At 55.2% G+C, this 23,771-nt stretch overlaps 1 protein-coding gene across 5 annotated transcripts; it reads left to right on the forward strand.

Moving 5' to 3' along the window:
- The first annotated feature begins 922 nt into the window (after positions 1 to 922).
- On the forward strand, positions 923 to 8,576 carry Plk5 (polo like kinase 5 (inactive)). 5 transcript variants are annotated; one of them, XM_040738346.1, is made up of 16 exons: positions 923 to 1,009; positions 1,332 to 1,916; positions 2,895 to 3,002; positions 3,087 to 3,203; positions 3,698 to 3,827; positions 3,906 to 3,993; positions 4,069 to 4,164; positions 4,347 to 4,545; positions 4,632 to 4,758; positions 4,882 to 4,958; positions 5,400 to 5,472; positions 5,660 to 5,737; positions 6,022 to 6,178; positions 6,978 to 7,197; positions 7,274 to 7,384; positions 8,202 to 8,576. In XM_040738346.1, exons 2-16 carry the CDS (start codon positions 1,455 to 1,457, stop codon positions 8,391 to 8,393), a joined length of 2,235 nt encoding a protein of 744 aa, XP_040594280.1. In that variant the 5' UTR covers positions 923 to 1,009; positions 1,332 to 1,454; the 3' UTR covers positions 8,394 to 8,576. The 5 variants fall into 5 exon arrangements, with proteins under 5 accessions (XP_040594280.1, XP_040594279.1, XP_040594282.1 ...); XM_040738345.1 differs by lacking the exon at positions 923 to 1,009 and having other exon boundaries at positions 1,134 to 1,916; XM_040738347.1 differs by lacking the exon at positions 923 to 1,009 and having other exon boundaries at positions 1,136 to 1,916; positions 7,068 to 7,197.
- The last annotated feature ends 15,195 nt before the right edge of the window (positions 8,577 to 23,771 follow it).

The following is a 23,771-nucleotide window of genomic DNA, read 5'->3' on the forward strand; positions in this document are numbered from 1 at the left end:
TGGCCCTAACTTAGGGAGCGGATCCCAGAAAAAAACCTTGGCATCTCGGCTTGCAGCCCACAGAGCCTTTGCCATTGTTACCGCTGGGTGTGAGTGAGGACACGGGTGTGGCCCAGCACGCGTGTGGGCGTGGCACAGGACACCTTGTGGGAGTCAGTTCTTGCTTTTCACTGTGCATCCTTGGGATCAAGCTCCTGTTGGCAGGCTCCCCAGACAAGTGTTTGCACCTGCAGAGGCCTCGAAGACCCCCCAAACATTTCCTCCATGGAGCTTCTCCTTTATTTTATTTTATTTTTTTTGGTTTTTCGAGGCAGGTTTTCTCTGTGGCTTTGGAGGCTGTCCTGGAACTCGCTGTGTAGACCAGGCTGCCCTCGAACTCACAGAGATCCGCCTGCCTCTGCCTCCTGGGTGCTGGGACTAAAGGCTGCGCCACTACCGCCCGGCCTCCTTGTAGCTTCTTAAACACACGCACAGGGACTGGGCTGGGGCTCTCTGGGAGCACACAGGAAGTACTCAGCCAACTCAAAGATGCTTAGCAAACACAGTAGGCGGTCAGCCCACAGTGATCCAACACAGAGAGGGGTGTGTGACAGAGCAGGCTCCACCCCTGTCCACCGCCACCCGCATCAGCTTCCAGTTATCAGGGGTCCTGGGCTCGCTGGCTGCAGCTGTCTGGTCCCTGAGCAACCGGGGACCCTAACCCCAGTAGCCAAGGAGACACCAGCAAGGAACTTGCAACAGCCTTATTCCACAAGATACCGGGGGCTCGCCCCTGAACTCACCCAGGGGGACACTAACCCGTGAGCACTCAAGGGGTGCTTCTTGTCCCCCCTCAGTGGCATGGGCCAGGCTAGATTCCAAATTCTGGCTCTGGAAAATTCCATAGCCTGAATCCAACCGCCCGGAGTCAGGCTAATCCCTCCCCGTTTATTGTGTTATGTAACATTCGGGGATTAATACTAGAGGCAGATGGCGGGGCTCACACCCTGCCCTGTGCCTGCCTGGCTTGGTGAGTGAGGGGACTCCCACCTGGCACACGGAGGCGGGGCCAGGGGCCCAGATCCCTGCGGCGCAGAAATGACCTCACGCAGCAGCACGTGGGTGGGGTGGGGGTGGGAGGCGAAGGGTGGGCTCGGGTGAGAGGTAGCCTGAGGTCCTCTAAAGTCCCCCGGCATCTCTTCTTCCCGTCCCAGCGGCCGCCTACGTCTTAAGGGCTAGTTCTCATTTGGCCACCAGAGCCAGCCCAGCGTCTCACTCATGCTCGCCATCTGCCCCTCATCCTGGTTGCCCTGTCGCCCGTAGCCTTCCAGCCCTGCTTCTCTGGTCCCTAGGTCGTCAAACCTCCCTCGGCTGCCCTCCCTCTAAACCCTGCTGCGGCTTCCCAGTGCCCAAGTTGATGAAGCCCCACAGGTCGCTCCGGTAGGGAGGACCCAGCCGGATGCACTTGGTCTCCGATGAACCCCAGACTCCGGGGCCGGCCTCTCTGCGAAGGAACTGGCGAGTCCACTGGGCTCCGGTTTCCCCGGTGGGCGAACCCGACCCTGTCAACAGGTCCCAGGAGGCGCAGGGGCCGGAGGGCGGTAGGACTGAGCCTGACTCCGGGTTGGGGCCAGAGCTCCCGCCACTCCACCCGGGCTCTGGCAGGGTCCCACGGGCGTCCGGGCCCCGCCCCGCCCCGCCCCCACTCTCCAATAAGACCCGCATCTACTGTCGGCGGGGCCCAGAGCGGCGACGCCACGGGTGGCACCGGGCGGCACCGGGCTACGCAGTCCCCGCTGCCGCTGCGCGCCCGGGCCCACCCCGCGCAGATGGAGTCCCGGTCACAGCGGCGGCGGCGGAGTCGCCAGCTGGTGGCCGCCTTTCTGCACGACCCGGGCTCGGGGCGCGTGTACCGGCGCGGGAAGCTGATCGGCAAGGTGGGGGATCCCGCGCGCGCTCACACACACGCGAGTCAGCACGCGGGAAGGGGAGCCGGGGGTCTTGGGCAGGGCGGCAATGCGCGCACGAAGCCTGGCGCTCCCGCCCGGTGTCCTGGGCTTGGGCTCCGGGCTGCGGGGTGGATGGAGAGGCGGGAACCGCGCTTGGTGCGCTGTCTGCCGGTTGCGCGGGGCGTGCGCGGGGCGTGTGTCGCCCGCATTAGCCCGGCACCGAGCGTCCTCTGGGTGCAGTGACGGCGCTGCCCGCGCCCTCATCCAGCTCCTACCTGGCTGCGTCTGGGGACTGCCCCCTTGGACTCCGTGAGTCTGGGGGTCTGTCGAGCCATGTGTCCAGAGGTTGTGTATCAGGGTGTGCCTGGGTGCTGTGTTCTGTGTCTGAGGGCCTTCGAGTGTGAAATGTTGGGTCATGTTTCTGGATGGTGCGCGTAAGCTGTGTGTGCAGATATTTTGTATGGGTGTGTGTCTGTGTGTGGAAGTGCTGTGTGTCTCTGTGTGTGTATGTGTGTGCCAAGTGTGGGTGCTGTGTGTGTGTTTGTGTGTGGGTTCTGTGTGTGTCTGTGTGTGTGTTTGTGTGTGGGTTCTGTATCTGTGTGTGTGTGTCTGTGTCTGTGTGTGGAAGTACTGTGGGGGGTGTTTGGCTGGGGTGTGTGTAGGCGTTTTGTATATGGGTGCTGTGTGCGGATGTTGTGTGTGTGTGTGCCAAGCGGGGGTGCTGTTTGTAGGTGTGTGCGGAAGTGCTTGGAGGGGGTGTGTCTGGGTGCTGTGTGTGTGGTTGCTGTGTGCGGGTGCTGTGTTTCTGGGTATCACGAGCTCCTGCTTTGGCAAGGGCCATGGGTCCCATCTCTATAGTGGGTGACTGGTGTCAGGTGTGACAGCTGCGGTGTCTTGGCTGAGGGGGTCGCAGACCTGCCCCTGGGCGTGGCCCTCTGTGCACACCCTGCCTCCTGCCCTCCGCAGGGCGCCTTCAGCCGCTGCTACAAGCTCACGGACATGTCCACCAGCGCGGTGTTCGCCCTCAAGGTGGTGCCGAGGGGCGGGGCGGGGCGGCTGCGCCTGCGCGGGAAGGTGAGCCACCCCGCCCGCCTGCCCCTGGGCTACCCTGGGACCCGCTGCCTGCACAGCAGCTGAGGGGCTCTCGTGGGGACACAGGTGGAGCGTGAAATCGCCCTGCACAGCCGCCTGCGCCACCGCAACATCGTGGCCTTCCACGGGCACTTCGCGGACCGCGACCACGTGTACATGGTGCTGGAGTACTGCAGCCGCCAGGTGGCGGGGCCGCGGGGCGGGGCGGGGCCACTCGGGGGCGGGCCTGGTGTAGGGCGGGGCCACTCGGAGGGCGGGTCTCGGCGCGGGGCCACTCGGCGGGCGGGTCTCGGCGCGGGGCGGGGCCACTCGGAGGGCGGGCCGCGGGGCGGGGCCACTCGGAGGGCGGGTCTCGGCGCGGGGCGGGGCCACTCGGAGGGCGGGCCGCGGGGCGGGCCTGGTGTAGGGCGGGGCCACTCGGCGGGCGAGCTTAGGCGCGGGTTCTGTCGCTTGAGGGGTGACTGCCGTGAGCCTTGGGTCAGAGCCAGGCAGCCCCTTCTCTGTCCCGCCTGTCTGTGTGCTCGCACCCTCCGGTGTCCCTGCTCCCACACACGACCTCCTGCACCCACTTGGGCACACACGTCCTCAGCCTTGCTCTCCCTGGCAGCGTGGGGTCCCCGTGCGCAACGTGAACCCAGAGCGCACAGCCATCTAACGCGTGCCAGGTCCCCCTGCAGTCCCTGGCCCACGTGCTGAAAGCGCGCCGCACCCTCACGGAGCCTGAGGTGCGCTACTACCTTCGGGGTGTGGTCAGCGGCCTGCGCTACCTGCACCAACATCGCATCGTGCACAGGGACCTGAAGCCCAGTAAGCATGGGGAAGGGTCGCGGGGGGGGGGGTCGGGGGCTGCACGGGTCCTCATGCCACGCCCCTCCTCACCTGCAGGCAACTTCTTCCTTAGCCAGGACATGGAGGTGAAGATCGGAGACCTGGGACTGGCGGCCCGGGTGGGGCCTGCCGGTCACTGCCACAGGTGAGGAGTTGGTGCGGTCCCGAGTGGGGCCGGGGAGTCCTGGCCGTTCCGAACCTCCCACGATCCCCCTCCCAGGGTGCTCTGCGGGACTCCGAGTTTCCAGGCTCCTGAGGTGGTGTCCCGGCATGGACACTCGTGCAAGTCTGATATCTGGGCTCTGGGCTGCATCATGTAAGGCGACCTGGGGTTAGGGAAGGTGGCAGGAGGGGGGGGGCGTGGAGAGAACCAGAATGCACGGATTGGCTAGGTGTATAAAGAAGGTGTGGGTCCCTGAAAAACACCCAGGGCGTGAACGCTTTCTGAAGTCCCAGGCAATTCCTGGCCCATTCTTGCCCTGCCCAACCTGGGCCCAGGTACACGGTGCTGACCGGCACGCCACCCTTTACTGCGACACCCTTGTCAGAGATGTACCAAAATATCCGTGATGGCCACTACCCGGAGCCCACTCACCTGTCACCCAGTGCCCGAAACCTCATTTCGCGGCTCCTGGCACCCGACCCTGCCGAGCGGCCCAGCCTCGACCACTTACTCGAAGACGATTTCTTTACTCAGGTGAGGGGGCGTCCCCCGGGGTGGGTCTCTGGGGACCCAGGGACCGTGCAGATCCAGGACTGACCCCGAGCTCACCGACTCCCAAGGGCTTCACTCCGGAGCGGCTGCCTCCGCATTCCTGCCACAGCCCGCCCGTTTTTGCCTTCCCGCCACCCCTGAGCCGACTGTTCCGAAAAGTGGGCCAGCTCCTGCTGACCCAGTGCCGGGCAAGTTGTGAGTAGCCGGCTCCTGGCTTCCCCGCCTCAGAGCTGCTGTGTCCTTCCGTGGCCATGACCAAGGCGAGCAGGGACGGGGAGCAATCGTCATCGCCCCCCGCCAAACCTGTGCTTCCCTCAGGTCCCTTTACCTCCAAGGAGGCTTCGGGCCCTGGAGAAGAAGGGACAGAGCCTGACCACGTGGAGCCCAGCAGCGAGGTGAGTAGTTGAGGGAGGGCTATGGAGAACTTTTGAGCCTCTCTGAAACCCAGACTGTAGTTCCCATCCATGCGCTCTAGATACCTCAGACCATGAACCCTGCCACCCCTGGAGCCATGCACCAGCCCCTCACTGGGGGGTTCTAGGCAGGGCTCCACCCCTGGCAACGCCCACAGCCCCTCACTGGGGGATTCTAGGCCAGTATGTCACAGCTCCTGTCCCACCTGTCCCTTACCCTAGCATCCTGAGACCAGGGGACCCTGTTCACACCATTTTTATTGTGCTACATTTACTGAGTGCTCTGTGTGACTGCGACTCACAGGTTTTCTCTGAGGAGGAAGCCTGTTCTTTGCATGAAGTGGGGTGGTGGGCTCTGGGGACCCCGTCTGGGGTAGGGGCTGCATTTTACCTCTGGTCTCTCCAAACACCCGTCTGTCTCAGGAAGGGGCTCCTCTCTGCGCTAAGAGCCGAGTCCACATCCTCACACTCGGGACCCGGCGGACCGAGCTGGCGGGTGAGCCGCAGAGCCTCACCCTAGGCTACAGAATCTGGGTGTCCTGATGAGGGTCACAGCCAGTAGAATGTACCAAATGCCTGGGACAATCAGGGTTTGTTATGACACTTTCAGGGATGAGGTTGGGGACCAGGCTGATGGGAGGGGACCCCCTCTTTGGTGTAAGTGCATGACTCTGTCTTAACAGACTCAAAGGGGAGCCTGGCACTCCAGGTGGAGCTGGCAACCAGGAAACTGCGCCTATGCTTGGACACAGGGACTGTGGGTAGGACAGCCACGGAAAAAGTGGGGCAGCCTAGGGGTCCCAGCCCAGGCCCAGCATCCTCACCCCAGCCCGGCCCCCACACAGTCACAGCCACTCCTCAGTACACCCCAGGAAAACCCACCCTGCCCCAGCCCACCCCTCCCTCCCCAGCCCAGCCCACCCTTCCCTCCCCAGCCCAGCCCAGCCCAGCCCACCCCTCCCCAGCCCAGCCCACCCCTCCCTCCCCAGCCCAGCCCAGCCCTCCCCAGCCCCTGACCCAGGCTCCTTTTTCTCCCTTTGCTCAGCTGCACAGGACCCCCAAGGGGAGCAGCGGCCTGTCCTCTGGGCTCCCAAGTGGGTGGATTATTCCCTCAAGTATGGTGTTGGCTACCAACTGTCGGATGGAGGCAGTGGCGTGCTGTTTCGGGACGGATCCCACATGGCCCTGCGCCCCCCAGGAGGGTAATCTGTGGGCCTCCTCCCTATCCCCAGGGATCCAGGCTCTACTCTGGCCTCTCTTGATAATGGCTGTCTGCCCGTAGAGAGCACAGTGACGCGATGATGGGGTTGGTTCTGTGCTCTTTTCCGCATGACGGAAATCAACGGAGGTGGGAGAGGGGACTTTTGACAACGTGGACACTGTTGTGTGACACTGGGGAAGCCATGTTCATGGAGGTCAGGCTGTGGCATGCACAGGGCCCAGGGTCCCCTCACCACCACCAGAGTGTGAACGAGTAGTGGAGCACATCTGTCATCCCCGCACCTGCATGTGGAGGCAGGAGGATCAGGAGTTCAAAGTCATCCTCAGCTACATAGCAAGTTCAAGGCCAGCCTGGGCTACTTGAGACAGGGAAACACAATGTCTCCACACACAAAGGAGCTGACATCAGACCGGGTCAGGCCGAGTCCTGGTCCTGGGTCACTGACCTGCGTCACCGTACCCACCCTCACCTGGGTGCTGGGATCCGAACTCAGCTTCTCTTGCGGGGTCCTCTGGGCCTATGACTCTCATTTCTGCTTTTCCTCTTCTCGTTGGGGATGGAACCCAGAACCTCCAGGGTTCTCTGCCACCGAGGCCGCCTCTGAGCCCCTGGCATTTTGCCACAGTGTTCTTGGCGTGAGAGAGGTGACTACATGGGGGGGGGGCAGGAGGGCAGCGGCCATTCCTAGGAAGACAGGAGAGGAGCCCGGATCTGACGTAGTAGGCGGTGAGGAGTCCATCTAGGTTCCCAGCGCCTTGACTGGCCAGGGCTATCCGTAGGCACAGTGGTGGTCGGGGGAGAAGGAGGAAGACCCCACCCCAGGCATGCGGTGTCCGGGACAGAGACTCATTCAGGTCCCTGGTCCCCAGCCATGTGTCCTATCAACCTGACCAAGGGACTCTGTGGACCTTCACCCTGAGGGACGTCCCCAGCCCACTGCGGGCCAAGCTGGCTGTCCTGCGTCTCTTTGCCTGCTATATGCAGAGGCGTGTGCGAGAGGTGAGGGCCAGGGCGTGCGGAGGGACAGGAGAGGTAGGTGCACCCCAAGGGACCCTGACGCAGCGTGTCCCCACAGGAGGGGACTGTGTCCATGCCTGTGACACCTGCCTCTCCTGACCTCTCTCTGTTGGGCGTCGTTGCTGACTCCCGGGCTCTACTCTTGCTGTTTAGCAATGGGACATTGCAGGTGAGCCACCAGAACGGCAGGGCTGTCACTGTGTGACCTCTGAAAATGTCGGAGGTCCAGGGGTCACATCCTGTGTCCTCCGCCCAAACTGACGATGCTCGGTCCCAACCAGACAGCAGGCCCCACTGCCCTAGGGAACCCTGGGTCGCTGGGCACAGTGGAGCCCGAGGGCAGGGACCCAGAGAGGAGCTTTCCTGGAGCTAGGATCTGGGATGGACCTGAGGTGGCCTGAAGTTACTGCTGAGGCTCCACCCGAAGCTGGAGCTGTGCTGGGCATACGGAAAAATAAATAATAGGGAAGACAGGAAATCTCTATGGTAAGGAGGCCCTGGAGTTCAAGGTCATCCTTGGCTACATAGCAACTTAGAAACCACCCTGAGCCACAGGAGACCACGTCAGAGGAAAACAAAGAACGAAACTGGCTAAAGGTTGGCTATATGGCTCAGTGCTCAAGTGAGCGCTCGCCTCCAAGCCTGATGACCTGAGTTCGATCCCCAGGTCCTCCTTATGTGGAAGGATGACTGTAGTAATCTGACCTCTGTGTGGGCCATGGCAAACCCTCGCACAAATACACACAAATTGTAAATTAGAATGTAGAGAGAAAACAGAGGAAAGGTGTGTGTGTTACCCTGCTGATGTGGTTGGGGCGGGGAGATCCCCAGCTGAGCCCATTTCTCTGTTGATGTCATGGAGCCGTCGGCCTCGAGTCTTAGCTCTTGCGGTGTAGTCCTCGGGCAGCTGTGCCCATCCCCAGGGTCAGCACTGAGGCCGTGAGGTCAGCCTTAATCACCTTGATCTGAGTGTCACTCTCTCCCAGGTCAGCTTCAGGACGTCCCAAACCCAGCTGGTGCTGAGTGGGGAAGGCGAGGGCTTTCTGCTCACCCTCTGGGAGCCAGGAGGACCCAGCACCGGCGTCTCCTACTCACTAGATGCTCTCCAGAGTCACGGTTGCACCCCCACCGTCCAGCAGCACCTGCGCCAAGGGCTGCGCCTGCTGCAGAGTGTCTAATGAGCCTGCGTGGACCTCTGCATGTGTTTCCACCGCCACTGCCCCACAGCGGCACCCGTGGAGGCTGGACACACTGGGGCCACCGATGGGGTGGAGTCTTTCTTTGGTTTTTGGTATGACTACTCAATCTAGAATTTTGTTGGTCCCTGTTGGAATTTCATTAAAGAAAACATGTCCCTGTAAGCTGGTGGCTGCCTCTCTTTGTTTTAGATTTACTTATATTTCATGTGCATGAGTGTTCTGCTTGCATGAGTGTCTGGGCACCACATAACTTGTCTATTTTCTGTGGAGGCCAGAAGAGGGTATCAGGACCCCACCCCATCCCTGGAACTGGAATTACACAGGGTTGTGAGCCACCATATGGGATTCTCTGCAAGAGCAGGGAATGTTCTCAGTCACTGAGCCATCTCTCCAGCTCTTTTTTGTTAATGAACCAGGGTGACCTGTAGCCCAGACTGGCCTGGAACTTGTTGCAAAATATTTGTTTAACTATGCAAAGATGCGTTGCTGTTTTACCTTGCCTGCCTAAGGCACTCAACTGGTCTAATAAAAAGTATAGGCCAATAGCGAAGAAGGGAGTATAGGCGTGATGATGGGGAAGTCCTTTTGTGTATATGTTGTCTTATTGGTTGATAAAGCACTTCTGGCCAATAGGGAAGCAAGATAGGTGGGACTAGGAGTCAAGGAGGATTCTGGGAAATGTAGTCAAGAGTAGGGAGTCACCATGTGATCCCGGGAAGAAAAGGCACATGAGGCTGTGTCCTCAGTAAGATAAGAACTTATAAAAATATATCTGGGTTAATAATTAAGTCAGAGATAGCCGTTAAGAAACCATGGCAAGGGCCAGGCGGTGGTGTCGCATGCCTTTAATCGCAGCACTTGGGAGGCAGAGGCAGACGGATCTCTGTGAGTTCGAGACTAAGCCTGGTCTACTGAGCGAGTTCCAGGACAGGCTCCAAAACAATACAGAGAAACCCTGTCTCGGAAAAAAACAAAACAAAACAAAAAAAAAAGAAACCATAGAAAATGGCCAACAGCTTCCTAATTAACATAGTGTCTCATGTGTTATTGGGGGCAGAGACAGCAGCAGGACCCAGGCAGCTGACTGGGAAAGAATGCTCATTACAAATGGACCTTGAGAGCTTGTTTGGAGGTTCTAGCAGGGGAGCACAGCTACTCGTATACCCTTTTCGACCAAGTGCACAGCTTCGGGAGGGATGCACATGGAGCGGTGAGGGAGGAAGGGGACACCTGCCTAGCCAGCCAGATCAGCCGAATCAACCCTGGCGATCAATGGGGTGACAGATGTTGCAGCCAGATCGCATAAATCTTAAAAAAAAAAAAGAATGCTCATTACAGCAGGACTTCTAGGCAAGGACAGCAGATAGGAGGAGGAATCAGGGCTGGAGAAAGAAAGAAAATACACCAGGGAGACACAAGGGGCAGACAGACAGACCGACACAGAGGAAGCAAGCAAGTGTAGCAGAGATTTTAACTGTCTCAGTAATAAAGACTTGGAGTCAGATATTAGGGGGGAAAGCTGAAAGATTGGAGAAGCAAAACAGTCAGCCAGTGTTACCTCTGCCTCAGACTGAAAGGGGCGACCCTGTCTCCATGGATGTTCAGACTGGTCGCCTCTCTCTCCTCTCCTCTCTCTGCACAGCCACACCCCCTCCTGTCTTCACCTCCCTAGTGCTGTGATTAAAGGCATGTCACTGCTTTGTGTGAGCTCTGTTTCTCTTTCAGACAGAGTCAATCTCCTGTAGCCCAGGCTGGCCTTGAACTCACAGAGATCCTCCTGCCTCTGTCTCCTGAGTGCTGGGATTAAAGGTGTGGCCACCACTGTCCAGTCTCTAAGGCTAGCTTTGCATACTGATCTTCAGACAAGCTTTTTTTGTTAGATCATAAACAAAATATCACCACAGGCAAAGTGTAGACCAAGAGAAACAGGTTACAGCCTAAACTGAGGACGAGCTTTCTTGATGAATTCATGTCCTTATCGGGAAACTGATTGGCAGCCCAAAGAAGATTCCGACCACAGGGACTCTTTTCGCATCTTGGGAGACGACCTTGAACTCCTGTTCCCCCTGTCTCCTGAGGGCTGAGAGGTGTTTTCAGATATAATTTTACTCTGCAGCCCGGCTGGCCTGGAACTTCAGCCTCCCCCAAGTACCATCTAGATCTTCACCTTGTAACAATTAGTGCTATTACAATTATTACAGATTATCACAGACGTGCACTTAAGTGAGATTATTACAGATCATCACAGACGTGCACTTAAGTGAGAGATTATTACAGATCATCACAGATGTGCACTTAAGTGAGAGATTATTACAGATCATCACAGACGTGCACTTAAGTGAGAGATTATTACAGATCATCACAGATGTGCACTTAAGTGAGATTATTACAGATCATCACAGACGTGCACTTAAGTGAGAGATTATTACAGATCATCACAGATGTGCACTTAAGTGAGAGATTATTACAGATCATCACAGATGTGCACTTAAGTGAGATTATTACAGATCATCACAGATGTGCACTTAAGTGAGATTATTACAGATCATCACAGATGTGCACTTAAGTGAGATTATTACAGATCATCACAGATGTGCACTTAAGTGAGATTATTACAGATCATCACAGATATGCACTTAAGTGAGAGTTATTACAGATCATCACAGATGTGCACTTAAGTGACAGTTATTTCAGATCATCACAGATGTGCACTTAAGTGCGAGATTATTACAGATCATCACAGATGTGCACTTAAGTGAGAGATTATTACAGATCATCACAGATGTGCACTTAAGTGCGAGATTATTTCAGATCATCACAGATGTGCACTTAAGTGACAGTTATTTCAGATCATCACAGATGTGCACTTAAGTGAGAGATTATTACAGATCTTCACAGACGTGCACTTAAGTGCGAGATTATTACAGATCATCACAGATGTGCACTTAAGTGAGATTATTACAGATCATCACAGATGTGCACTTAAGTGAGATTATTACAGATCATCACAGATGTGCACTTAAGTGAGAGATTATTACAGATCATCACAGATGTGCACTTAAGTGACAGTTATTTCAGATCATCACAGATGTGCACTTAAGTGAGAGATTATTACAGATCATCACAGATGTGCACTTAAGTGAGAGATTATTACAGATCTTCACAGATGTGCACTTAAGTGAGATTATTACAGATCATCACAGATGTGCACTTAAGTGAGATTATTACAGATCATCACAGACGTGCACTTAAGTGAGAGATTATTACAGATCATCACAGATGTGCACTTAAGTGAGATTATTACAGATCATCACAGATGTGCACTTAAGTGAGATTATTACAGATCATCACAGATGTGCACGTAAGTGAGATTATTACAGATCATCACAGACGTGCACTTAAGTGAGATTATTACAGATCATCACAGACGTGCACTTAAGTGAGAGATTATTACAGATCATCACAGACGTGCACTTAAGTGAGAGATTATTACAGATCATCACAGACGTGCACTTAAGTGAGATTATTACAGATCATCACAGACGTGCACTTAAGTGCGAGATTATTACAGATCATCACAGACGTGCACTTAAGTGCGAGATTATTACAGATCATCACAGATGTGCACTTAAGTGAGATTATTACAGATCATCACAGATGTGCACTTAAGTGCGAGATTATTACAGATCATCACAGACGTGCACTTAAGTGCGAGATTATTACAGATCATCACAGATGTGCACTTAAGTGAGATTATTACAGATCATCACAGATGTGCACTTAAGTGAGAGATTATTACAGATCATCACAGATGTGCACTTAAGTGCGAGATTATTACAGATCATCACAGACGTGCACTTAAATGAGAGTCCTCAGCAAAAGGACTGTGGAACATGGCATGGGGGACCTGGGCTGGGTTAGGGACATGGGTGACTATCACCAAAGGAGATGCTCAGAGTTGATGGGAAGGGGCCCTTTGTTCAGCATCTTCACGGCCCAGGGTGTTTCACGGAGAACCTGGTACAGTGTCCTCAATGCCTCAAGGAGCGGCATCAGACTCATCTCTAATGTGCTTTCTCATGGGACAAACACAGTGACCAAAACCAGCTTGGGGAGGGCAGTGTCTGTCTGGCTTATACTTCACGCCACAGTCCATCCTGAGGGACATCAGAGCAGGAACCTGGAGGCAGGCGCTGAGGCAGAGGCGTGTTCCTCCTGGCTGAGACTCAACTTAAACTTATTTATTTTTCGAAAGGACGGCTCACTGTGTAGCCCTGTCTGTCCTAGAATTTACCATGTAGACCAGTTAGATCCTCCGGCCTCTGCCTCCCAAGTGCTGGGGTGAAAGGGGCGCGCCACCGCACCAGAAGCTAATTTTCTTGTGCGCGGGACCACCAGCCCAGGGGTGACACCATACAATGTGGGCGGACGCTCCCAACAATTGCCCACAGGCCAATCTAAGGGAAGTATTTTCTCAGTTGAGTTCCCTCAGTTCTGACTGTGCCCAGTTGGTAAAAGACAGCAACAACGAAAACTACAACCTAATAGGACAGATTCAATGCCTGAGGCACGCAGCCTCTACCATGAAAACCTGGGGCTGGGAGACCACGCGGGAGAGCCGGTGGCCACACAACCACTGTCCCCGAGGCTGCCTGGCTAGTCACAGACACTCATGACTGTCTGGCACAGCTGCCACTGCCTGGGGGGACCCGCGTGGCGATGTGACAGGGAAGGGGCCACTGAGAGTGGGGGCTGGGGCTGGGTGTCGGTTAGACACAGCAAAAGGCTGCGGGCGGGCTGGTGGGCGGGGCTGGGGGCAGGCTGATGGGCGGGGCTGGGGCTGAGGGCGGGCTGATGGGCGGGGCTGGGGGGCTGAGGGCAGGCTGATGGGCGGGGCTGGGGCTGAGGGCGGGCTGATGGGCGGGGCTGGGGCTGAGGGCGGGCTGATGGGCGGGGCTGGGGGCTGAGGGCGGGCTGATGGGCGGGGCTGGGGGCTGAGGGCAGGCTGATGGGCGGGGCTGGGGCTGATGGCGGGCTGATGGGCGGGGCTGAGGGCGGGCTGATGGGCGGGGCTGGGGCTGAGGGCGGGCTGGCGGGCGGGGCTGGGGCTGGCTGGTGGGTGGGGCTGAGGGAGAGGTGAAGGGATTACGGCGGGATTGAAGGCGGGGCTGAGGGCGGGCTGATGGGCGGGGCTGGGAGCGGTCTGATGGGGGAATAAGGGTAGGGTTAAAGGTGGGATGTGGGCGGGGCTAACGTTGGGTCTGGGCGGGGTTAAGGGTGGGGCTATGCGGTGAGTGTGGGTTAAAGGCAGGGCTGGGGGGACAGGGAGGGCTGATGAGCAGAGCGGAGGGGCTGGGGTGTGATGGGCAGGGTTGAGGGAGGGGTAGATGGGAGGGATAGAGGATGGGGTGGTTAGGGCAGGGTTAGGGTGGGCTGAGGGCGTCAGTGGGCGGGGCTGTCTCTGGGCGGAGCCTGCTCCTCAGGACCAGGTGGCTTTACTGGGAGAGCCAGGGAGATCCGCTGTGGGGGAGGGGGAGGGAGGGGAGAAGACGGTGTGTGCCCTGGATCTGAAGGCCACAGAGACCACCGCCTTCCTTTGCAGGGACTGCAGGGGTGAAGGGGTCTCGCGGCACGCAGCAGGGTGGGCGTTCTGAAGGCGCTGGGGACGAGGGGGCGGAGGAGATCCGAGAGAGCAGAAGGGAAACATGAGCCACGCTCAGGGGCGTGTTTGCTGTTGAGCTAAAATCTGCCCTTTAGCTGACATTTCTCCACCACAGCTCTGTGTAGACGCGATCCCTCCCCATCCACACCAACCTGTCTCGGCCCGGACACCACACCCCTCCCCCATCACTTCCTGTCGTGGACCCCACGCCGCGTGCGAGGTTCTCAAGGCCCCTCCAGGCTGCGGTGTCAGAGCCCCCTCTTGTTGGCGGCTGTGTCGTCGTCCAGTGTGCGGAATCCACTCCTGTGCGTCTGCCGTTGGAAATGGCTGGGACAGGTGTCCGACACCAGAGCAGCTGGGGCTGCGCTCAGACAAAGGCAAGGATTCTCTTTGGACACAGAGACTTTTGAAGGAAAACATTCAATTGCCGTGGTAGCTTACAGTCTCAGGGTTAGCCCACTATCGCCATGGTGGAGAGCAGGCAGCAGCGGCATCTTGATCAGAAGGCAACAGGAAACGGACTGTTTCACAGGCGGGGCTTGAGCATATATGAGACTTCAAAGACCACCTCCCCAGTGACACACTTCCTCCAACAAGACCACTCCTCCTGATAGTGCCCCTCCCTTTGGAGGCCATCTTCTTTCAAGTCACCACACTGCGCATCTTCTTTCAAGCAAGCATCCTGCTTGCAAAGCTGTACTCGCGGGCTGGAGCGGGGATAGCTCAACAGAGGACCCAGGTTCAATTCCCAGCACTACAGGGAGGCTCACATCCGGCTGTAACTCCAGTTTCAGGGATCTGATTTCATCCCCCGGCCTCCACTGTACTGAAACACACGTGGCACACAGACTTACACTCGGGCAAAACACTTGTGCCCATAAAATAAGAACACACAGTTAGGTCAGGCAGTGGTGGCGCAGCCTTTAATCCCAGCACTGGGGAGGCAGAGGCAGGCGGATCTCTGTGAGTTCCAGGACAGCCTGGTCTACAGAGCGAGTTCCAGGACAGCCAGGGCTACATAGTGACACCCACAACAACAACACCAAACCCAAAACATGATCACTTGCCCTGAGGAGGGTCTGAGTCCCTTCACTCACAGAACATAATATCTCGGGCCCTGGAGGCAGAAGAATCAATCAGGAGTCAGTGAGTCTGCGGCCAGCCTGGGCTACATGAGAGGAGAGATCGAGGGAGAGAGAGGAAAGTCAGGCCTAGAAGGTACTGAAATCAGAGAATTAAAACCAGTCCTTCCCCATTTGTAACCCCACCCCCTCTTACCCCCAACCCCATTTAGAGCTCATTGGCCAGGCCTGGATCACATGATCTCACCCACTTAGTAGTAAAGTGACACTGGAATTGATGTCATACTGTCAATTAAAATCTCTCTATCTGCCTCTCAACAGGATTTCTGTGTAGTCCTGGCTGTCCTGGAACTCACTCTGTAGCCCAGGCTGGCCTTGAACTCACAGAGATCCTCCTGCCTCTGCCTCCCGGGTGCTGGGAATAAAGGTGTGCGCTACCACTACCTGAAAAAAGCCTATTTCTTTTTATTCTTATATCTGTGTGTGTGTGTGTGTGTGTGTGTGTGTGCTATGAGTGTGCAGTACCTTCAGAGACCAGGAGGGGGCTCTGCTGCACTGGAGCTGGATTTACAGGAGCTGTGAGCCACCACATGGGTGCTGGCAAGGGAGCCCAGGTCCCCAGGCTCCCTTGCCAAAAGCTGCTTCTCACCCCCCAGCTTTGGCCCCCACCCCTCCTCTGCCCCAGCCCCAACTGCAGCCCCCACCACTCCTCTGCCCCAGCCACGGCTGCAGCCCCCACCCCTTTGGAGAACTGGTCTCAGCCGGTAGCAGGGTCCGGCTCTAAACACTGCTCCCATGGTCTCGGATGAGAGGCAAGCCATCTCATCTGACCTTGTGGCTGTGGGTCAAGCTTAGGGTGACTTTGTGACTTCTGTGTCTACCCAGCATGCTCCTCTCTGGGGTAAGAACAGGACAGAGCGCGGGGAGGTACCCGAGTGACTAGCTTGCTAAATGACCTACCTAGCGTGCTTATTTCCATCTGCCTGTGGGCGTCTGAGCGGGGCGATCTGTAAGAATCGCCCACGCCTCGAGCCCACAATGGGTGGTTTATTAAAAATAAACTAACTACAGAATGCATTAATTCCTAACCTCCCAGGACGATTTATCTCCAGGCAGGAAGAACTCCAACAAATGGAACCTTGTCCTCTCTGCTGCCCACTGGGACTCTGGAACTTTCTTCGGAGGGGTCAGCAGGGAGATCAAGAAACAGAATTATTGACCCAGGTGTGGTGACCCTTGACTGTCTTCCCAGCCTTGGGGAGCTGGAGGTGGGGAGATCAGAGGTTCAAGGTCATCTCCATGAGTTCCAGGCTAGCCCGTGCTACAGGAGACCCTGTCTCAAAACACAAACAAAACAAAACCAACAATTAAAAAAAACTTCTGTGGGTACGGGAAGCCTGGGGCCCTGAGTTTGACTGGAGGCCATGTGGTAGAAAGAGCTCCCACAAGTTGTCCCCCGACGGCCACAGTCACACGGAGGCGCACGCGCACACACAGATTGCATGCACGCACACAGCAACGATAAATAATGATCAATCAAATGGATGTGGGCGTGAGGAAGCAAAGGCAAAGAGGAATTGCAAAACGGGGCCTGATAACAAATGTCTGGATCGCCAGCCCTCAGGAAGCCGATGCAGGAGAATTAGTTACTATGGGTTTTCGATCAGCCTAGGAGAGACAATGTGAGTCTGTCTCATAAACAAAACAAAAACACCACCTTCTTGAATCCCCAGCACTTGGGAGGCAGAGGTTGATCTCTGTGAGTCTGAGGCCAGCCTGGTCTACAGAGCAAGTTCCAGGACAGCCAGGGCTACACAGGGAAACCCTGTCTCGAAAACAACAAAACAAAAATGAAAAGCAAATAAAACCCTCACTAACTCTTGCCTAACGCTGCCTGGATGTGCGTGCGTGTCTGAGGAAAACCCTACATGTCCAGTCTTCGTTCCCAACACTCACCTCTCCCGTCCCCCAGTCTGGGAGCGACAAGTGACCCTGACCACCTCACTGGTGCTTTTGTTAGTGTGACACCTCCAATAAGGAGCAAGAAAGAAGCCTGCGGCCGCAGGTAGAGGCTGCCATGGCAACCCTGAGTGACAGTGGCTGTGTGAAATCCCTCAATGCTGGATTCCTCATTATGCTAACTGTAGGGAAAATAGGGGTGAATTTGGGATTCTTGGCACAGACAGGTCAGCCTGGGTAACCTAGACACCTTCTCTAAAGAAACCAAACAGAACTTAGGGGACAGGGATGGAGGCCTTGCCTAGAGTCCCCCAGTGAGGGGCTGGGGGTGTGGTCATGGGTGGAGCCCCGCCTAGAATCCCCCAGTGAGAACCTGGGGGCGTGGTCACAGCGGAGGCCCACCTAGAATTCTGCAGCCAGGGCTTGGGGTGAGCTCATGCTGTGTTTCCCCAGGTGAGCGCTGATGTGCTGGCTTATCTTTCTGTCTGCTAAGGGTCTGTCTCTCCTCCCCTTCCTATCACCGAGTCTCAGTGGGGACATAAGGCTATCTTGGGCTGCTTAGAATAAACTAGAATTGAATTTTCTTTTTTTTTTTTTTTTTTTCCAGACAGGGTTTCTCTGTGGCTTTGGAGGCTGTCCTGGAACTAGCTCTTATAGACCAGGCTGGTCTTGAACTCACAAAGATCCGCCTGTCTCTGCCCCCCCCCCCGAGTGCTGGGATTAAAGGCGTGCGCCACCAACGCCCGGCTCCAGAACTGAATTTTCTGTCTAGCAGGGTGGAACCTGCTCTGGGCGTGGGAGGACACAGGGGACTAAGGGGCATTTTGACTCAAACTGGTTTGACCTGGTATCGTTTCAACTGAATTCCGAGGGAACCAAAACACCCACTCCCCAGCCGTCGTGCTTGCAAACTGAGTGCAGGATGATGGGCGCAAGCTTAAGCTCAGCCAAGGGACTCTAGGTCAAGCAGGTCTGCACCCTGAGACGTGGCCTCAGCCAGTCCCCAAGCACCGCATGCTCACACACACCTTTATCCCAGCACTCGGCGGGGGGGGGTGAGGCAGGCAGATCTCTGTGAGTTCCAGGCCAGCCTGGTCTACAGAGTGAGTTCCAGGACAGCCTCCAAAGCAATACAGAGAAACCCTGTCTCAGAAAACCAAAACCAAAACCAAAAAACAGAAATTTTAAAAAGTTTGTCTTGTTTTAGCCGGGCGTTGGTGGCGCACGCCTTTAATCCCAGCACTTGGGAGGCAGAGGCAGGTGGATCTTTGTGAGTTCGAGGCCAGCCTGGTCTACAAAGTGAGTTCCAGGACAGCCTCCAAAGCCACAGAGAAACCCTGTCTCAAAAAACCAAAAAAAAAAAAAAAAAAAAAAAAAAGAAAAAAAGAAAGAAAAGAAAAGAAACAGAGGACACAGGGGTCCAGCTAGAGGGGTTCTCCTCTCCTGAGAACACTGTGGGGACATTAGACCTGTCACAACTCAGGGGAGCTCCTGGCAGGGACTGAGGAGAGGCCAGGGACACTGCTCAGCACTTCATAGGGTCCAGGACACCCCAAGAGAACAACCCAGAATGGTATTCCTTAGCTCGGGGAAGAGACTCTCCAGTAACATTTGGAAAATTTAATGGCCAGCAGGAAGGCTCAGAGGGTGAAGAGGCTGCCAGGTGTGACTACGAGTTGAATCTCCCTGTCACATGCAGAAGGAGAGATTCGACCCACAAGTCACTCTCTGCCCCCGGTACCATGCACAGGCACATCCCCCATAGCACACAATAAAGAAAACACTCTTGAAGAGAGGCCGGGCGTTGGTGGCGCAGCCTTTAATCCCAGCACTCGGGAGGCAGAGGCAGGCAGATCTCTGTGAGTTCCAGGACAGCCTGGTCTACAGAGCAAGTTCCAGGACAGCCTCCAAAACAATACAGAGAAACCCTGTCTTAAAAAAAAAAAAACAACAACAACAAAAAAAAAAGACTTTTGAAGAGAATGGATTTTCCCTCACCACATTAGACCCCAAAGGCCACAAGATGTTTCCAGGTGACCTCAGCTGCTTCCGGCATGTCACCCCACTCAGTATGGGGTTTCCACAGCATCCACAGACCATGGGGCACAGATATATCACTGGGGGGGGTCGCTGTGCCCCCCCAGCCACAGGATATCCTGGCTTGTATCTGGGATCATGTGTGACTGTCACACTAGGGAATTGCCTGGCAGAGTGGAGGGTCAAGGTTCCTCTCACTCAGCACCCTGCAGGGCCCAGGAACGACCTAAAATAGTGTTTACGGTGCCCATGGAGACCTCGACCAACCCGGTCAGCTCAAATCAATGGCTCAAGAACGTCCCTTCTGCGTAAATGCCGGGCTGGGGACTGTGGGGACAGACCTGCACACACCTGCACACAGATGGACTGCCTGGGGGATTAGAGCACCGCCTGCTCTTCCAGAGGACCCAGGTTCAAATCCCATCACCCACATGGCTCACAACTATAACTCTAGATCCAGGAGGATCTGATGCCTTCTTCTGGCCTCTGCAGGTACTGCATCCAGGTGGTACACGCATACATGTGAGGAGAGCATGTACAAATCCTGTAAATTCAAACTAAATTCATAAAATGCAAATGGCCAAGGCAAGTTGATTCTTTGCTATGGAGAGAGATTTAAAAACTGACAGTTTTGATCGGGCGTGGTGGCTCAGGCCTTTAGTCCGAGCACTTGGGAGGCAGAGGCAGGCAGATCTCTAAGTTCGAGGCCAATCTTGTCTACAGAGGGAATTCCAGGACAGCTAGTGGGATGCTGTGTGAAGAAAAAAAATTAAATAAAATTTAAAATACCCATTCCGGCTACTATTGTCAGAGTCCGGGGCAAGAGTACCCTGGGGTCCTGGGACATATCACTGGAGGGCCTCTTGGCAAGCAGAGACAATATCACTGAGGACGACTTGGTGGGACCAGACCCAGCGTGAAGACAGCGCCACCTCGCGGCATGCATGCAGTGGTCGTGAACGGGGTACTATGTAAAGCTCTGGCCACACGGGGGCGACAGAATACAGGCGGCTTAGTCCAAGGCCAGGGTTTCCCTTGTGCGGCCCTGGCTGTCCTAGAATTCACTGTGTAGACCAGGCTGGCTCTAGCGGGTGAATTATTTTTTAACATAGAATTTTTTTTTTTGGTTTTTCGAGACAGGGTTTCTCTGTGGCTTTGGAGGCTGTCCTGGAACTCGCTCTGTAGACCAGGCTGTCCTGGAACTCACAGAGATCCCCCTGTCTCTGCCTCCCGAGTGCTGGGATTAAAGGCGTGTGCCACCAACGCCCGGCAACATAGAATTCTTAAATGAATAAATAAATACAATTTAAAATCTAAGTGATTATTTGCTGTGTGTATGTGTACACACGTGGGAGTCCGTGGGGAGATCAGAGAACTAACGGTGGCGTTGGTGGCATCACTCTGTCCTTCATCACATGGGTCACTGTGTGTCCTGGAGGTTGCAGGTTCCCGGCCATCCCGCAGACCCAGTACAAACATTTGTATAATCCAAGGCTCCCTCTCTCTTTCTCTCCACCATTCATCGTGAAATTATTACATTTAGCAAGTAAAAGGCTTCCCCCCATTACGTTTGAATTCCTAGTGGACAGAGGAGCCTTAGTGGGCTTAAGGATATTGTATGTGACATTTGGGAACTACACCAAGAAGTGTGTGTGTGTGTGTATGAAGAAAAGAAAATAGTTAGGGATGATGGCACAGACCTTTAATCCCAGTACTGGAGGGCAGGCCAGCCTGGTCTACAAAGCAAGTTCTTTTTTTTTTTTTTTTTGGTTTCTCTGTAGCTTTGGAGGCTGTCATGGAACTCACTCTGTAGACAAGGCTGGCCTCGAACTCACAGAGATCCACCTGCCTCTACCTCCCGAGTGCTGGGATTAAAGGTGTGCGCCACCAACGCCCGGCCTACAAAGCAAGTTCTAAGACAGCCAGGGCTACACAGAGAAAACCTGTCTGTGAGAAAGGAAAGTAAGAAAGAAAACAATATAAACGAAAAACAGCATTTGTCTCTGGGGCAGAGACTCAAATATTCTCATCTGTCATGCCCCCATTCATGAGACCGTGTCTTGAACCTCAGCAGAGCTTCTGACTCCTGTAGCCCAGGCTGGATCTGAACTGATCCTCCCCTCCACCTGCAGAGGCTGTCTGGATCCTGGGACTGTCCACGGTGGCTGGCGAGCTTTATTGTAACTTAGCCACTGCAAGCAAGTCTATGTGGACATCCTGTTCCCTTGTGGTCAGGGCTGACCCCATGCAGTGTGTCTTTGGCTGTTTAGATGACATGTCCTGGGAACTGCAGATGTCTGAAGTTGTTATTACTTTGCTGTTTTTGGTTTTGTTGTTGCTGTTTGTTTTTGTTTGGTTGGTTTTTTTGTTTTGTTTTGTTTTGGCTTTTCGAGACAGGGTTTCTCTGTGTAGCCCTGGCTGTCCTGGAACTCACTCAGTAAATGGCCTTGAACTCACAGAGATCTGCGTATCTCTGCCTCTCAAATTGTGGGATTAAAGGTGTGCCACCACCGCCCGGCCCCTGCTGTGTTTTAAGTCACAGTTTTTGCGTGTGTGTGTTTGGGGGGGGGTTACTATGACACATGTGGAGTGCAGAGGTCACATTTGTAGAAGTTGCTTCTGTCTACCATGTGGGTCCTGGAGATCCAACTCCAGTCCTCAAATTTGGCGTCGAGTACCCTCACCCATCAGCCTCATCTTGGTTCTGTTTGTTTTTATAGGGTGTCACTGTGTCACCCGTTAGCCTGGGATGCAGAGAGCCCCTAGCTTCCCGCGTGTTGGGGTTAAGATTTCATTTAATGCATATGGATGTTTTGCTTACAGATGTGCTTGCTACCCACAGAGACTGGAAGAGGGTGTCAGACCCCTGTGTCCTCTGCAGGAGCAGCCAGGGCTCTAACCACTGTGCCATCTCACCGGCTCAGCTCTTTGGCCCTTGATGAGCTGTGGGTGCAGCAGGAACAGTGCCCACACCTGGGTGTTAAAGCGCCAGGCGGTGGTGGCGCCGGCCGTTAATCCCGGCCCTGGAGAAGCAGAGGCCAGCCTGGTCTACAGAGCGGGTTCCAGGACAGCCAGGGCTGTTACACAGAGAAACCCTTTGTGGGAGTAGAGTGTGACCCCAGAACTCTACGATGGGGACTCGTGGAGATCCCTGTGTGAAGAGCGCCTGCCCTGCACTTGGATCCACACAAACTGGACAAAGCTGAGTTGTGATCTCGGTATCCTGAGGTCACAGGTGGAGACTCGAGCATTCAGGGTGGCTCAACAGGTAAAGCTTGCTAAGCCAGGCGTGCTGATGTGAGTTCCTCCAGAGAATGGACTCTGTGGACCTCTACAGACACACTCACACACACACACATATACACACACTCACACACATACACACACACTCACACACACATGCACACATACACACACACTTACACACATGCACACACCACACACTTACACACATGTGCACACATACGTAGACACACACACGCGCACACACAGTAACTAAACAAAGGACCAGGCTGGAGAGATGCCCACTGACTGCTCTCGTGCAGAGGATCCAGGTTCGATTCTCAGCACTGTGTTAAGTGGCTCAAGACTGTTTCTCCAGCTCTGGGAGACCCAGAGCCCCGCCCCTTCTGGCCTCTGCCAGCACTACACATAGAAACACATTTAAATAACGAATTTTTAAGTCGGGGAGTGGGGGGTGGCACACACCTTTAATCCCAGCACTCGGGGGGCAGAGGCAGGTGGATGTCTGTGAGTTCCAGGCCAGCCTGGTCTACAGAGTGAGTTCCAGGACAGCCTCCAAAGCAATACAGAGAAACCCTGTCTCAGAAAACCAAAACCAAAACCAAAAAACAGAAATTTTAAAAAGTTTGTCTTGTTTTAGCCGGGCGTTGGTGGCACACGCCTTTAATCCCAGCACTCGGGAGGCAGAGACAGGGGGATCTCTGTGAGTTCGAGGCCAGCCTGGTCTACAGAGTGAGTTCTAGGACAGCCTCCAAAGCCACAGAGAAACCTTGTCTCAGAAAAAAAACAAAACAAAAAAAAAAAGTTTGTCTTGTTTTTTTGAGACAGGGTTTCTTCATGTAGCCCGCCTCCAACTATGAGCTCTAGCCTCATAGGGAGTTAGAACCAGAACCAGAGTCACGTAGTAAGAGCCTATCTAAAAGGGGGAGGAGGAGGAGGAGGGGGAGGAGGAGCAGGAGGAGCAGGAGGAGAGGGGTGGGCTGGAGAGAAGCTCAGCGGTTAGCACACCAGCTGCCCCCAGCAGCTCACAACCACCTGTGATTCCCGTTCTGGGGACCCGGCCTCTGTGGGTACTGCATGCACGTGGTGCTCAAACATACGTAAACATAATAGATTACATTTTAAGAGACACATAGCAGCGATGGCTCAGCAGGTGTGTTTTATGTCTCGGGCCGAACTCTGATCGCGGGTGTGCTGTGGCACCATCCACCCCGCCAATATACAGGCAGCCAGGCACCCATGAGCACAACAAATCAAAATAAGTAAATCTTTGAACTTAGGTGAAAAGAGGGTGGGGCTTGGTGGCAGAGCCGCCTACAGGGGGCTGCCACAGGGTCACGGCGCCATTTGGAACTCTCTCTAGGTCCCCTGCAG

The sequence above is a fragment of the Mesocricetus auratus genome, unplaced genomic scaffold (genome assembly GCF_017639785.1).
Source record: "Mesocricetus auratus isolate SY011 unplaced genomic scaffold, BCM_Maur_2.0 Super-Scaffold_100676, whole genome shotgun sequence".
Lineage (NCBI taxonomy): Eukaryota > Metazoa > Chordata > Mammalia > Rodentia > Cricetidae > Mesocricetus > Mesocricetus auratus.

Excerpts from the sequence above, each read along its gene's own strand:
- Plk5 (XM_040738346.1), top strand. The coding sequence starts at position 1,455 with ATGAACCCCAGACTCCGGGGCCGGCCTCTCTGCGAAGGAACTGGCGAG. Across the intron at positions 3,994-4,068 it reads CCTGCCGGTCACTGCCACAG|GGTGCTCTGCGGGACTCCGA; the intron begins GTGAGGAGTTGG and ends TCCCCCTCCCAG. Across the intron at positions 4,759-4,881 it reads GACCCAGTGCCGGGCAAGTT|GTCCCTTTACCTCCAAGGAG; the intron begins GTGAGTAGCCGG and ends TGCTTCCCTCAG.